This window comes from Phyllobates terribilis, unplaced genomic scaffold, assembly GCF_046119375.1.
Source record: "Phyllobates terribilis strain yellow unplaced genomic scaffold, ASM4611937v1 Scaffold_2__4_contigs__length_985480577, whole genome shotgun sequence".
NCBI classification, from domain to species: domain Eukaryota; kingdom Metazoa; phylum Chordata; class Amphibia; order Anura; family Dendrobatidae; genus Phyllobates; species Phyllobates terribilis.
This window is the reverse complement of record NW_027362762.1, coordinates 103,520,210-103,534,286: the sequence shown is the minus strand read 5'-3', so window position 1 is coordinate 103,534,286 and position 14,077 is coordinate 103,520,210. Positions and strand designations below refer to the sequence as shown.

The following is a 14,077-nucleotide window of genomic DNA, read 5'->3' as shown; positions in this document are numbered from 1 at the left end:
CTGTCAGTGGTGACTGTCAGCCAGTAATGTGTGTGTATATGCTGTGTGCTAGGCTCTATCAGTGGTGACTGTCAGCCAGTAATGTGTGTATATGTTGTGTGCCAGGCTCTATCAGTGGTGACTGTCAGCCAGTAATATGTGTGTATAAGTTGTGTGCCAGGCTCTATCAGTGGTGACTGTCAGCCAGTAATGTGTGTTGTATATGCTGTGTGCCAGGCTCTGTCAGTGGTGACTGTCAGCCAGTAATGTGTGTGTATATGCTGTGTGCCAGGCTCTATCAGTGGTGACTGTCAGCCAGTAATGTGTGTGTGTGCTGTGTGCCGGGCTCTATCAGTGGTGACTGTCAGCCAGTAATGTGTGTGTATATGCTGTGTGCTAGGCTCTATCAGTGGTGACTGTCAGCCAGTAATGTGTGTGTATATGCTGTGTGCCAGACTCTATCAGTGGTGACTGTCAGCCAGTAATGTGTGTGTATATGCTGTGTGCCAGGCTCTATCAGTGGTGACTGTCAGCCAGTAATGTGTGTATATGCTGTGTGCCAGGCTCTATCAGTGGTGACTGTCAGCCAGTAATGTGTGTATATGCTGTGTGCCAGGCTCTATCAGTGGTGACTGTCAGCCAGTAATGTGTGTGTATATGCTGTGTGCCAGGCTCTATCAGTGGTGACTGTCAGCCAGTAATGTGTGTGTATATGCTGTGTGCCAGGCTCTATCAGTGGTGACTGTCAGCCAGTAATGTGTGTGTGTGTGCTGTGTGCCGGGCTCTATCAGTGGTGACTGTCAGCCAGTAATGTGTGTGTACATGCTGTGTGCCAGGCTCTATCAGTGGTGACTGTCAGCCAGTAATGTGTGTACATGCTGTGTGCCATGCTCTATCAGTGGTGACTGTCAGCCAGTAATGTGTGTGTATATGCTGTGTGCCAGGCTCTATCAGTGGTGACTGTCAGCCAGTAATGTGTGTATATGCTGTGTGCCAGGCTCTATCAGTGGTGACTACCAGCCAGTAATGTGTGTATAAGCTGTGTGCCAGGCTCTATCAGTGGTGACTGTCAGCCAGTAATGTGTGTATAAGCTGTGTGCCAGGCTCTATCAGTGGTGACTGTCAGCCAGTAATGTGTGTATAAGATGTGTGCCAGGCTTTATCAGTGGTGACTGTCAGCCAGTAATGTGTGTATATGTTGTGTGCCAGGCTCTATCAGTGGTGACTGTCAGCCAGTAATGTGTGTGTATATGCTGTGTGCCAAGCTCTATCAGTGGTTACTGTCAGCCAGTAATGTGTGTGTGTATATGCTGTGTGCCAGGCTCTATCAGTGGTGACTGTCAGCCAGTAATGTGTGTATATGCTGTGTGCCAGGCTCTATCAGTTGTGACTGTCAGCCAGTAATGTGTGTGTATATGCTGTGTGCCAGGCTCTATCAGTGGTGACTGTCAGCCAGTAATGTGTGTGTATATGTTGTGTGCCAGGCTCTATCAGTGGTGACTGTCGGCCAGTAATGTGTGTGTGTACATGTTGTGTGCCAGGCTCTATCAGTGGTGACTGTCAGCCAGTAATGTGTGTGTATATGTTGTGTGCCAGGCTCTATCAGTGGTGACTGTCAGCCAGTAATGTGTGTATATGCTGTGTGCCAGGCTCTATCAGTGGTGACTGTCAGCCAGTAATGTGTGTATATGCTGTGTGCCAGGCTCTATCAGTGGTGACTGTCAGCCAGTAATGTGTGTATATGCTGTGTGCCAGGCTCTATCAGTGGTGACTGTCAGCCAGTAATGTGTGTGTATATGCTGTGTGCCAGGCTCTATCAGTGGTGACTGTCAGCCAGTAATGTGTGTGTATATGCTGTGTGCCAGGCCCTATCAGTGGTGACTGTCAGCCAGTAATGTGTGTATATGCTGTGTGCCAGGCCCTATCAGTGGTGACTGTCAGCCAGTAATGTGTGTAAATGCTGTGTGCCAGGCTCTATCAGTGGTGACTGTCAGCCAGTAATGTGTGTATATGCTGTGTGCCAGGCCCTATCAGTGGTGACTGTCAGCCAGTAATGTGTGTGTATATGCTGTGTGCCAGGCTCTATCAGTGGTGACTGTCAGCCAGTAATGTGTGTTTATACGCTGTGTGCCAGGCTCTATCAGTGGTGACTGTCAGCCAGTAATGTGTGTATATGCTGTGTGCCAGGCTCTATCAGTGGTGACTGTCAGCAAGGTAATGTGTCTATATGCTGTGTGCCAGGCCCTATCAGTGGTGACTGTCAGCCAGTAATGTGTGTATATGCTGTGTGCCTGGCTCTATCAGTGGTGACTGTCAGCTAGTAATGTGTGTATATGCTGTGTGCCAGGCTCTATCAGTGGTGACTGTCAGCCAGTAATGTGTGTATATGCTGTGTGCCAGGCTCTATCAGTGGTGACTGTCAGCCAGTAATGTGTGTGTGTGTGCTGTGTGCCGGGCTCTATCAGTGGTGACTGTCAGCCAGTAATGTGTGTGTACATGCTGTGTGCCAGGCTCTATCAGTGGTGACTGTCAGCCAGTAATGTGTGTATATGCTGTGTGCCATGCTCTATCAGTGGTGACTGTCAGCCAGTAATGTGTGTGTATATGTTGTGTGCCAGGCCCTATCAGTGGTGACTGTCAGCCAGTAATGTGTGTGTGTATATGCTGTGTGCCAGGCTCTATCAGTGGTGACTGTCAGCCAGTAATGTGTGTATATGCTGTGTGCCAGGCTCTATCAGTGGTGACTGCCAGCCAGTAATGTGTGTATATGCTGTGTGCCAGGCTCTATCAGTGGTGACTGTCAGCCAGTAATGTGTGTGTATATGCTGTGTGCCAGGCTCTATCAGTGGTTACTGTCAGCCAGTAATGTATGTGTGTATATGCTGTGTGCCATGCTCTATCAGTGGTGACTGTCAGCCAGTAATGTGTGTGTATATGCTGTGTGCCAGGCTCTATCAGTAGTGACTGTCAGCCAGTAATGTGTGTGTGTATATGCTGTGTGCCAGGCTCTATCAGTGGTGACTGTCAGCCAGTAATGTGTGTATATGCTGTGTGCCAGGCTCTATCAGTGGTGACTGTCAGCCAGTAATGTGCGTATATGCTGTGTGCCAGGCTCTATCAGTGGTGACTGTCAGCCAGTAATGTGCGTATATGTTGTGTGCCAGGCTCTATCAGTGGTGACTGTCAGCCAGTAATGTGTGTGAATATGCTGTGTGCCAGGCTCTATCAGTGGTGACTGTCAGCCAGCAATGTGTGTGTATATGTTGTGTGCCAGGCTCTATCAGTGGTGACTGTCAGCCAGTAATGTGTGTATATGCTGTGTGCCAGGCTCTATCAGTGGTGACTGTCAGCCAGTAATGTGTGTATATGCTGTGTGCCAGGCTCTATCAGTGGTGACTGTCAGCCAGTAATGTGTGTATATGCTGTGTGCCAGGCCCTATCAGTGGTGACTGTCAGCCAGTAATGTGTGTATATGCTGTGTGCCAGGCCCTATCAGTGGTAATTGTCAGCCAGTAATGTGTGTATATGCTGTGTGCCAGGCTCTATCAGTGGTGACTGTCAGCCAGTAATGTGTGTGTATAAGCTGTGTGCCAGGCTCTATCAGTGGTGACTGTCAGCCAGTAATGTGTGTATATGCTGTGTGCCAGGCTCTATCAGTGGTGACTGTCAGACAGTAATGTGTGTATATGCTGTGTGCCAGGCTCTATCAGTGGTGACTGTCAGCCAGTAATATGTGTGTATAAGCTGTGTGCCAGGCTCTATCAGTGGTGACTGTCAGCCAGTAATGTGTGTATATGTTGTGTGCCAGGCTCTATCAGTGGTGACTGTCAGCCAGTAATGTGTGTGTATAAGCTGTGTGCCAGGCTCTGTCAGTGGTGACTGTCAGCCCGTAATGTGTGTGTATATGCTGTGTGCCAGGCTCTATCAGTGGTGACTGTCAGCCAGTAATGTGTGTGTATATGCTGTGTGCCAGGCTCTATCAGTGGTGACTGTCAGCCAGTAATGGGTGTATATGCTGTGTGCCAGGCTCTATCAGTGGTGACTGTCAGCCAGTAATGTGTGTATATGCTGTGTGCCAGGCTCTATCAGTGGTGACTGTCAGCCAGTAATGTGCGTATATGCTGTGTGCCAGGCTCTATCAGTGGTGACTGTCAGCCAGTAATGTGCGTATATGTTGTGTGCCAGGCTCTATCAGTGGTGACTGTCAGCCAGTAATGTGTGTGAATATGCTGTGTGCCAGGCTCTATCAGTGGTGACTGTCAGCCAGTAATGTGTGTATATGCTGTGTGCCAGGCTCTATCAGTGGTGACTGTCAGCCAGTAATGTGTGTATATGCTGTGTGCCAGGCTCTATCAGTGGTGACTGTCAGCCAGTAATGTGTGTATATGCTGTGTGCTTGGCCCTATCAGTGGTGACTGTCAGCCAGTAATGTGTGTATATGCTGTGTGCCAGGCCCTATCAGTGGTAATTGTCAGCCAGTAATGTGTGTATATGCTGTGTGCCAGGCTCTATCAGTGGTGACTGTCAGCCAGTAATGTGTGTGTATAAGCTGTGTGCCAGGCTCTATCAGTGGTGACTGTCAGCCAGTAATGTGTGTATATGCTGTGTGCCAGGCTCTATCAGTGGTGACTGTCAGCCAGTAATGTGTGTGTATAAGCTGTGTGCCAGGCTCTATCAGTGGTGACTGTCAGCCAGTAATGTGTGTGTATATGCTGTGTGCCGGGCTCTATCAGTGGTGACTGTCAGCCAGTAATGTGTGTATATGCTGTGTGCCAGGCTCTATCAGTGGTGACTGTCAGCCAGTAATGTGTGTATATGCTGTTTGCCAGGCTCTGTCAGTGGTGACTGTCAGCCAGTAATGTGTGTGTGTATATGCTGTGTGCCAGGCTCTATCAGTGGTGACTGTCAGCCAGTAATGTGTGTATATGCTGTGTGCCAGGCTCTATCAGTGGTGACTGTCAGCCAGTAATGTGTGTATATGCTGTGTGCCAGGCTCTGTCAGTGGTGACTGTCAGCCAGTAATGTGTGTGTATATGCTGTGTGCCAGGCTCTATCAGTGGTGACTGTCAGCCAGTAATGTGTGTGTATATGCTGTGTGCCAGGCTCTATCAGTGGTGACTGTCAGCCAGTAATGTGTGTGTATATGCTGTGTGCCAGGCTCTATCAGTGGTGAATGTCAGCCAGTAATGTGTGTGTGTATATGCTGTGTGCCAGGCTCTATCAGTGGTGACTGCCAGCCAGTAATGTGTGTGTATATGCTGTGTGCCAGGCTCTATCAGTGGTGACTGTCAGCCAGTAATGTGTGTATATGCTGTGTGCCAGGCTCTATCAGTGGTGACTGTCAGCCAGTAATGTGTGTATATGTTGTGTGCCAGGCTCTATCAGTGATGACTGTCAGCCAGTAATGTGTGTGTATATGCTGTGTGCCAGGCTGTATCAGTGGTGACTGTCAGCCAGTAATGTGTGTGTATATGCTGTGTGCCATGCTCTATCAGTGGTGACTGTCAGCCAGTAATGTGTGTGTATATGCTGTGTGCCAGGCTCTATCAGTGGTGACTGTCAGCCAGTAATGTGTGTGTATAAGCTGTGTGCCAGGCTCTATCAGTGGTGACTGTCAGCCAGTAATGTGTGTATATGCTGTGTGCCAGGCTCTATCAGTGGTGACTGTCAGCCAGTAATGTGTGTGTATATGCTGTGTGCCAGGCTCTATCAGTGGTGACTGTCAGCCAGTAATGTGTGTATATGCTGTGTGCCAGGCTCTATCAGTGGTGACTGTCAGCCAGTAATGTGTGTATATGCTGTGTGCCAGGCTCTATCAGTGGTGACTGTCAGCCAGTAATGTGTGTATATGTTGTGTGCCAGGCTCTATCAGTGGTGACTGTCAGCCAGTAATGTGTGTGTATAAGCTGTGTGCCAGGCTCTATCAGTGGTGACTGTCAGCCAGTAATGTGTGTGTATATGCTGTGTGCCAGGCCCTATCAGTGGTGACTGTCAGCCAGTAATGTGTGTATATGCTGTGTGCCAGGCTCTATCAGTGGTGACTGTCAGCCAGTAATGTGTGTATATGCTGTGTGCCATGCTCTATCAGTGGTGACTGTCAGCCAGTAATGTGTGTGTATATGTTGTGTGCCAGGCTCTATCAGTGGTGACTGTCAGCCAGTAATGTGTGTGTATATGTTGTGTGCCAGGCTCTATCAGTGGTGACTGTCAGCCAGTAATGTGTGTGTATATGTTGTGTGCCAGGCTCTATCAGTGGTGACTGTCAGCCAGTAATGTGTGTGTATATGTTGTGTGCCAGGCTCTATCAGTGGTGACTGTCAGCCAGTAACGTGTGTGTATATGTTGTGTGCCAGGCTCTATCAGTGGTGACTGTCAGCCAGTAATGTGTGTGTATATGTTGTGTGCCAGGCTCTATCAGTGGTGACTGTCAGCCAGTAATGTGTGTGTATAAGCTGTGTGCCAGGCTCTATCAGTGGTGACTGTCAGCCAGTAATGTGTGTATATGCTGTGTGCCAGGCTCTATCAGTGGTGACTGTCAGCCAGTAATGTGTGTATATGCTGTGTGCCAGGCTCTATCAGTGGTGACTGTCAGCCAGTAATGTGTGTATATGCTGTGTGCCAGTCTTTGTCAGTGACATACCGGTATTGTGCTAGTTTTCAAGTGTCTTTTTTGTCCATGTAGTGTGCCAGCATACAGTACAGACCAAAAGTTTTGACACACCTTCTCATTTAAAGATTTTTCTGTATTTTCATGACTATGAATATTGTACATTCACACTGAAGGCATCAAAACTATGAATTAACACATGTGGAATTATATACTTAACAAAAAAGTGTGAAACAACTGAAAATATGTCTTATATTCTAGGTTCTTCAAAGTAGCCACCTTTTGCTTTGATGACTGCTTTGCACACTCTTGGCATTCTCTTGATGAGCTTCAAGAGGTAGTCACCGGAAATGGTTTTCACTTCACAGGTGTGCCCTGTCAGGTTTAATAAGTGGGATTTATTGCCTTATAAATGGGGTTGGGACCATCAGTTGTGTTGTGCAGAAGTCTGGTGGATACACAGCTGATAGTCCTACTGAATAGACTGTTAGAATTTGTATTATGGCAAGAAAAAAGCAGCTAAGTAAAGAAAAACGAGTGGCCATCGTTACTTTGAGAAATGAAGATCAGTCAGTTTGAAAAATTGGGCAAACTTTGAAAGTGTCCATAAGTGCAGTTGCAAAAACCATCAAAAGCTACAAAGAAACTGGCTCACATGAGGACCGCCCCAGGAAAGGAAGACCAAGAGTCACCTCTGCTTCTGAGGATAAGTTTATCCGAGTCACCAGCCTCAGAAATCGCAGGTTAACAGCAGCTCAGATCAGAGACCAGGTCAATGCCACACAGAGTTCTAGCAGCAGACACATCTCTACAACAACTGTTTAGAGGAGACTGTGCAGCAGGCCTTCATGGTAAAATAGCTGCTAGGAAACCACTGCTAAGGACAGGCAACAAGCAGAAGAGACTTGTTTGGGCTAAAGAACACAAGGAATGGACATTAGACCAGTGGAAATCTGTGCTTTGGTCTGATGAGTCCAAATTTGAGATCTTTGGTTCCAACCACCGTGTCTTTGTGCCACGCAGAAAAGGTGAACGGATGGACTCTACATGCCTGGTTCCCACTGTGAAGCATGGAGGAGGAGGTGTGATGGTGTGGGGGTGCTTTGCTGGTGACACTGTAGGGGATTTATTCAAAATTGAAGGCATACTGAACCAGCATGGCTACCACAGCATCTTGCAGCGGCATGCTATTCCATCCGGTTTGCGTTTAGTTGGACCATCATTTATTTTTCAACAGGACAATGACCCCAAACACACCTCCAGGCTGTGAAAGGTCTATTTGACCAAGAAGGAGAGTGATGGGGTGCTACACCAGATGACCTGGCCTCCACAGTCACCAGACCTGAACCCAATTGAGATGGTTTGGGGTGAGCTGGACCGCAGAGTGAAGGCAAAAAGGCCAACAAGTGCTAAGCATCTCTGGGAACTCCTTCAAGATTGTTGGAAGACCATTTCCGGTGACTACCTCTTGAAGCTCATCAAGAGAATGCCAAGAGTGTGCAAAGCAGTCATCAAAGCAAAAGGTGGCTACTTTGAAGGACCTAGAATATAAGACATATTTTCAGTTGTTTCACACTTTTTTGTTAAGTATAATAATTCCACATGTGTTAATTCATAGTTTTGATGCCTTCAATGTGAATGTACAATTTTCATAGTCATGAAAATACAGAAAAATCTTTAAATGAGGTGTGTCCAAACTTCTGGTCTGTACTGTATGTGTGCCAGTAATATCTGTGTCAGTATGTACACAGGTGCAATAATTACAGGCTGTGTGCCAGTCTGTGACACTGACATCTTGTTATATGCAGTGTGCCATTGATATGTTTTCTTTGGCAGTAATATGTGTCAGTCTGTATTTATTGTACCCTTGTATGTTAGGTGCCATGCTATGTCACTGACCAGTGTGCCAGCCTGTGCCAGTGTTGCAGGCTGTATGAGGACACCCACCATTGTGCAGATTACCCCCATCCTCCCCAGCTATGTATAGTGGTTGTGTAAGATTAGTTGACCCCAGCATCATCTGGGCAGGGAATCTCATCCGAGCTGCTGCTGCTGCCGCCTCCTCCTGTCTGTGCCCTGTGCTGCTGTCTCTCCACCCTCTGCATCCTCCTCTCTGCCTGCTCCTGGTGCCTCCTCCCAGCCACTCCTCTGTGCTCATCAGCCTCCTGTGTGCCCCCTCCTCATATATCAGCCCCCCATGGTCACAGCCTTGTCATCTGTCTGCAGGTCCAGTCTACTCCTCTGCTGGTTACAAGAAGGCGGATGATGAGATGTCCGGGGCCACGTCCAGTGCTGAGCAGGTGGAGGCAGCGACCCGCATCATCCTCATCAATCAGCCTCAGACCTGCAAGTTCAGGGACAACAGGGTCAGGTAAGAAGCCCCCTGCCCCATCCCCCTCCCCCATGTGCAGATACACAGGCAGGGCTCAGACCCCCCATGCCCAGTAGTCTGCATTTTTACCACCAGCCTGCTGCAAACTTCTGCTCAGTGCAACTCAGTCACAAAGCTACAAGTTCATTCTGCTGAGTGTGATACATAGTGTGAGATACATAGTGTGTGATACATAGTGTGAGATACATAGTGTGAGATACATAGTGTGAGATACACAGTGTGAGATACATAGTGTGTGATACATAGTGTGAGATACATAGTGTGAGATACATAGTGTGAGATACATAGTGTGAGATACACAGTGTGAGATACACAGTGTGAGATACAGTGTGTGATACATAGTGTGAGATACATAGTGTGTGATACATAGTGTGAGATACATAGTGTGAGATACATAGTGTGAGATACACAGTGTGAGATACATAGTGTGAGATACATAGTGTGAGATACATAGTGTGAGATACATAGTGTGAGATACATAGTGTGAGATACACAGTGTGAGATACATAGTGTGAGATACACAGTGTGAGATACATAGTGTGAGATACATAGTGTGAGATACATAGTGTGAGATACACAGTGTGAGATACATAGTGTGAGATTCATAGTGTGAGATACACAGTGTGAGATACACAGTGTGAGATACATAGTGTGAGATACATAGTGTGAGATACATAGTGTGAGATACACAGTGTGAGATACACAGTGTGAGATTCATAGTGTGAGATACACAGTGTGAGATACACAGTGTGAGATACATAGTGTGAGATACATAGTGTGAGATACACAGTGTGAGATACACAGTGTGAGATACATAGTGTGAGATACATAGTGTTAGATACATAGGGCGAGATACATAGGGCGAGATACACAGTGTGAGATACATAGTGTGAGATACATAGTGTGTGATACAGTGTGAGATACATAGTGTGAGATACATAGTGTTAGATACATAGGGCGAGATACATAGGGCGAGATACACAGTGTGAGATACATAGTGTGAGATACATAGTGTGTGATACAGTATGAGATACATAGTGTGAGATACATAGTGTGAGATACATAGGGCGAGATACATAGGGCGAGATGCACAGTGTGAGATACACAGTGTGAGATACATAGTGTGAGATACATAGTGTGAGATACATAGTGTGTGATACATAGTGTGTGAGATACATAGGGTGTGATACATAGGGTGTGATACATAGGGTGAGATACATAGTGTGAGATACATAGTGTGTGATACATAGTGTGTGAGATACATAGGGTGTGATACATAGGGTGTGATACATAGGGTGAGATACATAGTGTGTGATACATGGTGTGAGATACACAGTGTGAGATACATAGTGTGTGATACATGGTGTGTGATACACAGTGTGAGATACATAGTGTGTGATACATGGTGTGAGATACACAGTGTGAGATACATAGTGTGTGATACAGTATAAGATACATAGTGTGAGATACACAGTGTGAGATACACAGTGTGAGATACATAGTGTAAGATACATAGTGTGAGATACACAGTGTGAGATACATAGTGTGTGATACATAGTGTGAGATACATAGTGTGAGATACACAGTGTGAGATACACAGTGTGTGATACATAGTGTGAGATACAGTATGAGATACATAGTGTGAGATACACAGTGTGAGATACATAGTATGAGATACATAGTGTGAGATACATAGTGTGAGATACATAGTGTGAGATACACAGTGTGAGATACATAGTGTCAGATACACAGTGTGAGATACATAGTGTGTGATACACAGTGTGAGATACATAGTGTGTGATATATTGGGTGAGATACACAGTGTGATACACAGTGTGAGATACATAGTGTGTGATATATTGGGTGAGATACATAGTGTGAGATACACAGTGTGAGATACATAGTGTGTGATACACAGTGTGAGATACATAGTGTGTGATATATTGGGTGAGATACATAGTGTGAGATACACAGTGTGAGATGCACAGTGTGTGATACAGTATGAGATACATAGTGTGAGATACATAGTGTGAGATACATAGGGTGAGATACACAGGGTGAGATACACAGTGTGAGATACATAGTGTGAGATACATAGTGTGAGATACACAGTGTGAGATACAGTGTGTGATACATAGTGTGAGATACACAGTGTGTGATACATAGTGTGTGATACATAGTGTGAGAGAACCTGGGGAAGGCAACATTGTAACCAGTTATCTGCGGAATGGAGGTATGTGTTTATTACTGGGGACCAGTTATATACTGGGATTACTGATCTGTTCTTATTACTGGATTCCAGTCAGATACTGGGATTACTGATCTGTTCTTATTGCTGGGGACCAGTCACATACTGGGATTACTGATCTGTTCTTATTACTGGGGACCAGTCACATGCTGGGATTACTGATCTGTTCTTATTACGGAGGACCTGTTATATACTGGGATTACTGATCCGTTCTTATTACTGGGGACCAGTCACATACTGGGATTACTGATCTGTTCTTATTACTGGGGACCAGTCACATACTGGGATTACTGATCTGTTCTTATTACGGAGGACCTGTTATATACTGGGATTACTGATCTGTTCTTATTACTGGGGACCAGTCACATACTGGGATTACTGATCTGTTCTTATTACGGAGGACCAGTTATATACTGGGATTACTGATCTGTTCTTATTACTGGGGACCAGTTATATACTGGGATTACTGATCTGTTGTTATTACTGGGCACCAGTCAGATACTGGGATTACTGATCTGTTCTTATTACTGGGGACCAGTCACATACTGGGATTACTGATCTGTTCTTATTACGGAGGACCTGTTATATACTGGGATTACTGATCCGTTCTTATTACTGGGGACCAATCACATACTGGGATTACTGATCTGTTCTTATTACTGGGCACCGGTTATATACTGGGATTACTGATCTGTTCTTATTACTGGGCACCAGTCAGATACTGGGATTACTGATCTGTTCTTATTACTGGGGACCAGTCACATACCGGGATTACTGATCTGTTCTTATTACGGAGGACCTGTTATATACTGGGATTACTGATCCGTTCTTATTACTGGGGACCAGTCAGGTACTGGGATTACTGATCTGTCCTTATTACTGGGGACCAGTCAGATACTGGGATTACTGATCTATTCTTATTACGGAGGACCTGTTATATACTGGGATTACTGATCCGTTCTTATTACTGGGGACCAGTCAGGTATTGGGATTACTGATCTGTTCTTATTACTGGGGACCAGTCAGATACTGGGATTACTGATCTGTTCTTATTGCTGGGGACCAGTCACATACTGGGATTACTGATCTGTTCTTATTACTGGGGACCAGTCAGATACTGGGATTACTGATCTGTTCTTATTACTGGGGACCAGTCACATACTGGGATTACTGATCTGTTCTTATTGCTGGGGACCAGTCACATACTGGGATTACTGATCTGTTCTTATTACCGGGGACCAGTCAGATACTGGGATTACTGATCTGTTCTTATTACTGGGGACCAGTCAGATACTGGGATTACTGATCTGTTCTTATTGCTGGGGACCAGTCACATACTGGGATTACTGATCTGTTCTTATTGCTGGGGACCAGTCAGATACTGGGATTACTGATCTGTTCTTATTACTGGGGACCAGTCACATACTGGGATTACTGATCTGTTCTTATTACTGGGGACCAGTCACATACTGGGATTACTGATCTATTCTTATTACTGGGGACCAGTCACATAGTGAGATTACTGATCTGTTCTTATTACTGAGGACCAGTCACATACTGAGATTACTGATCTGTTCTTATTGCTGGGGACCAGTCACATACTGAGATTACTGACCTGTCCTTATTACTGGGGACCAGTCAGATACTGGGATTACTGATCTGTTCTTATTACTGGGGACCAGTCAGATACTGGGATTACTGATCTGTTCTTATTACTGGGGACCAGTCACATACTGGGATTACTGATCTGTTCTTATTGCTGGGGACCAGTCACATACTGGGATTACTGACCTGTCCTTATTACTGGGGACCAGTCACATAGTGAGATTACTGATCTGTTCTTATTGCTGGGGACCAGTCACATACTGGGATTACTGATCTGTTCTTATTACTGGGGACCAGTCACATAGTGAGATTACTGATCTGTTCTTATTACTGAGGACCAGTCACATACTGAGATTACTGACCTGTCCTTATTACTGGGGACCAGTCACATACTGGGATTACTGACCTGTCCTTATTACTGAGGACCAGTCACATACTGGGATTACTGACCTGTCCTTATTACTGGGGACCAGTCACATACTGGGATTACTGATCTGTTCTTATTACTGAGGACCAGTCACATACTGAGATTACTGATCTGTTCTTATTGCTGGGGACCAGTCACATACTGGGATTACTGACCTGTCCTTATTACTGAGGACCAGTCACATACTGGGATTTCTGATCTCTCATTTCTGGGGACCAGTCGGTCCAGTGGGCGGTCCTATCAGGGATTGACAGCTCTCTCTCTGTGCACACTTATACACTGCTAGGACCGCCCCCTGGACCCAAAATCCCAGAAAGAGCAGAGGTATAAATGAGTAAAACACAAGTTATACTGAATCTTTTCTCACAAAACTATACATCAATCTCCTCAGATCCCCCTGCTCTATAACATGGTGCCTGCAGATCGGATGGCATTTTCATGGTGATAGGTTCCCTTTAAGTATCCAAAATTATCCCCAGCCCTCTGCCTCAAGCCATTGGGTACAATTTGTGAAAATCCATAAAAGACAGGCAGAACAAAGTAGCAGCGGCACCTGATAAGCTGGAAGCACTATGGCTCCTCCTGGCAGCTCCTCACTGCTTATTTTTTTGGAAGCTGCATTATGATTCCTGCTATTGGGTACAATCAGTAAAATTCCATAAAATACCTATTCATAACTTTTGTATTAATGGTTGGTCATTATCAGGACATCATCTGGGGATTACTAGCAATTACTCGCAGTGACCATACTGCTCACTTACTCTGCTAGATCATTCAGGAATGGATACAATTATATTTTGCCGCAAGTCATTTTTATCT

The 14,077-nt window shown here is 45.7% G+C and overlaps 1 protein-coding gene across 3 annotated transcripts in view; it reads left to right on the top strand.

The window, feature by feature from the left end:
* ATP8A2 (ATPase phospholipid transporting 8A2) overlaps positions 1-14,077 on the top strand; it is a 999,149-nt gene that overhangs the window by 124,375 nt on the left and 860,697 nt on the right. For 2 of the 3 annotated variants that reach the window (XM_073662456.1, XM_073662454.1), the window contains exon 2: positions 8,813-8,957. The exons of the other annotated variant lie outside the window; for it this stretch is intronic. In XM_073662456.1, the coding sequence (XP_073518557.1) occupies positions 8,813-8,957 (145 nt within the window). The remainder of the gene's footprint in view (positions 1-8,812; positions 8,958-14,077) is intronic. 3 annotated transcript variants of the gene reach the window in all.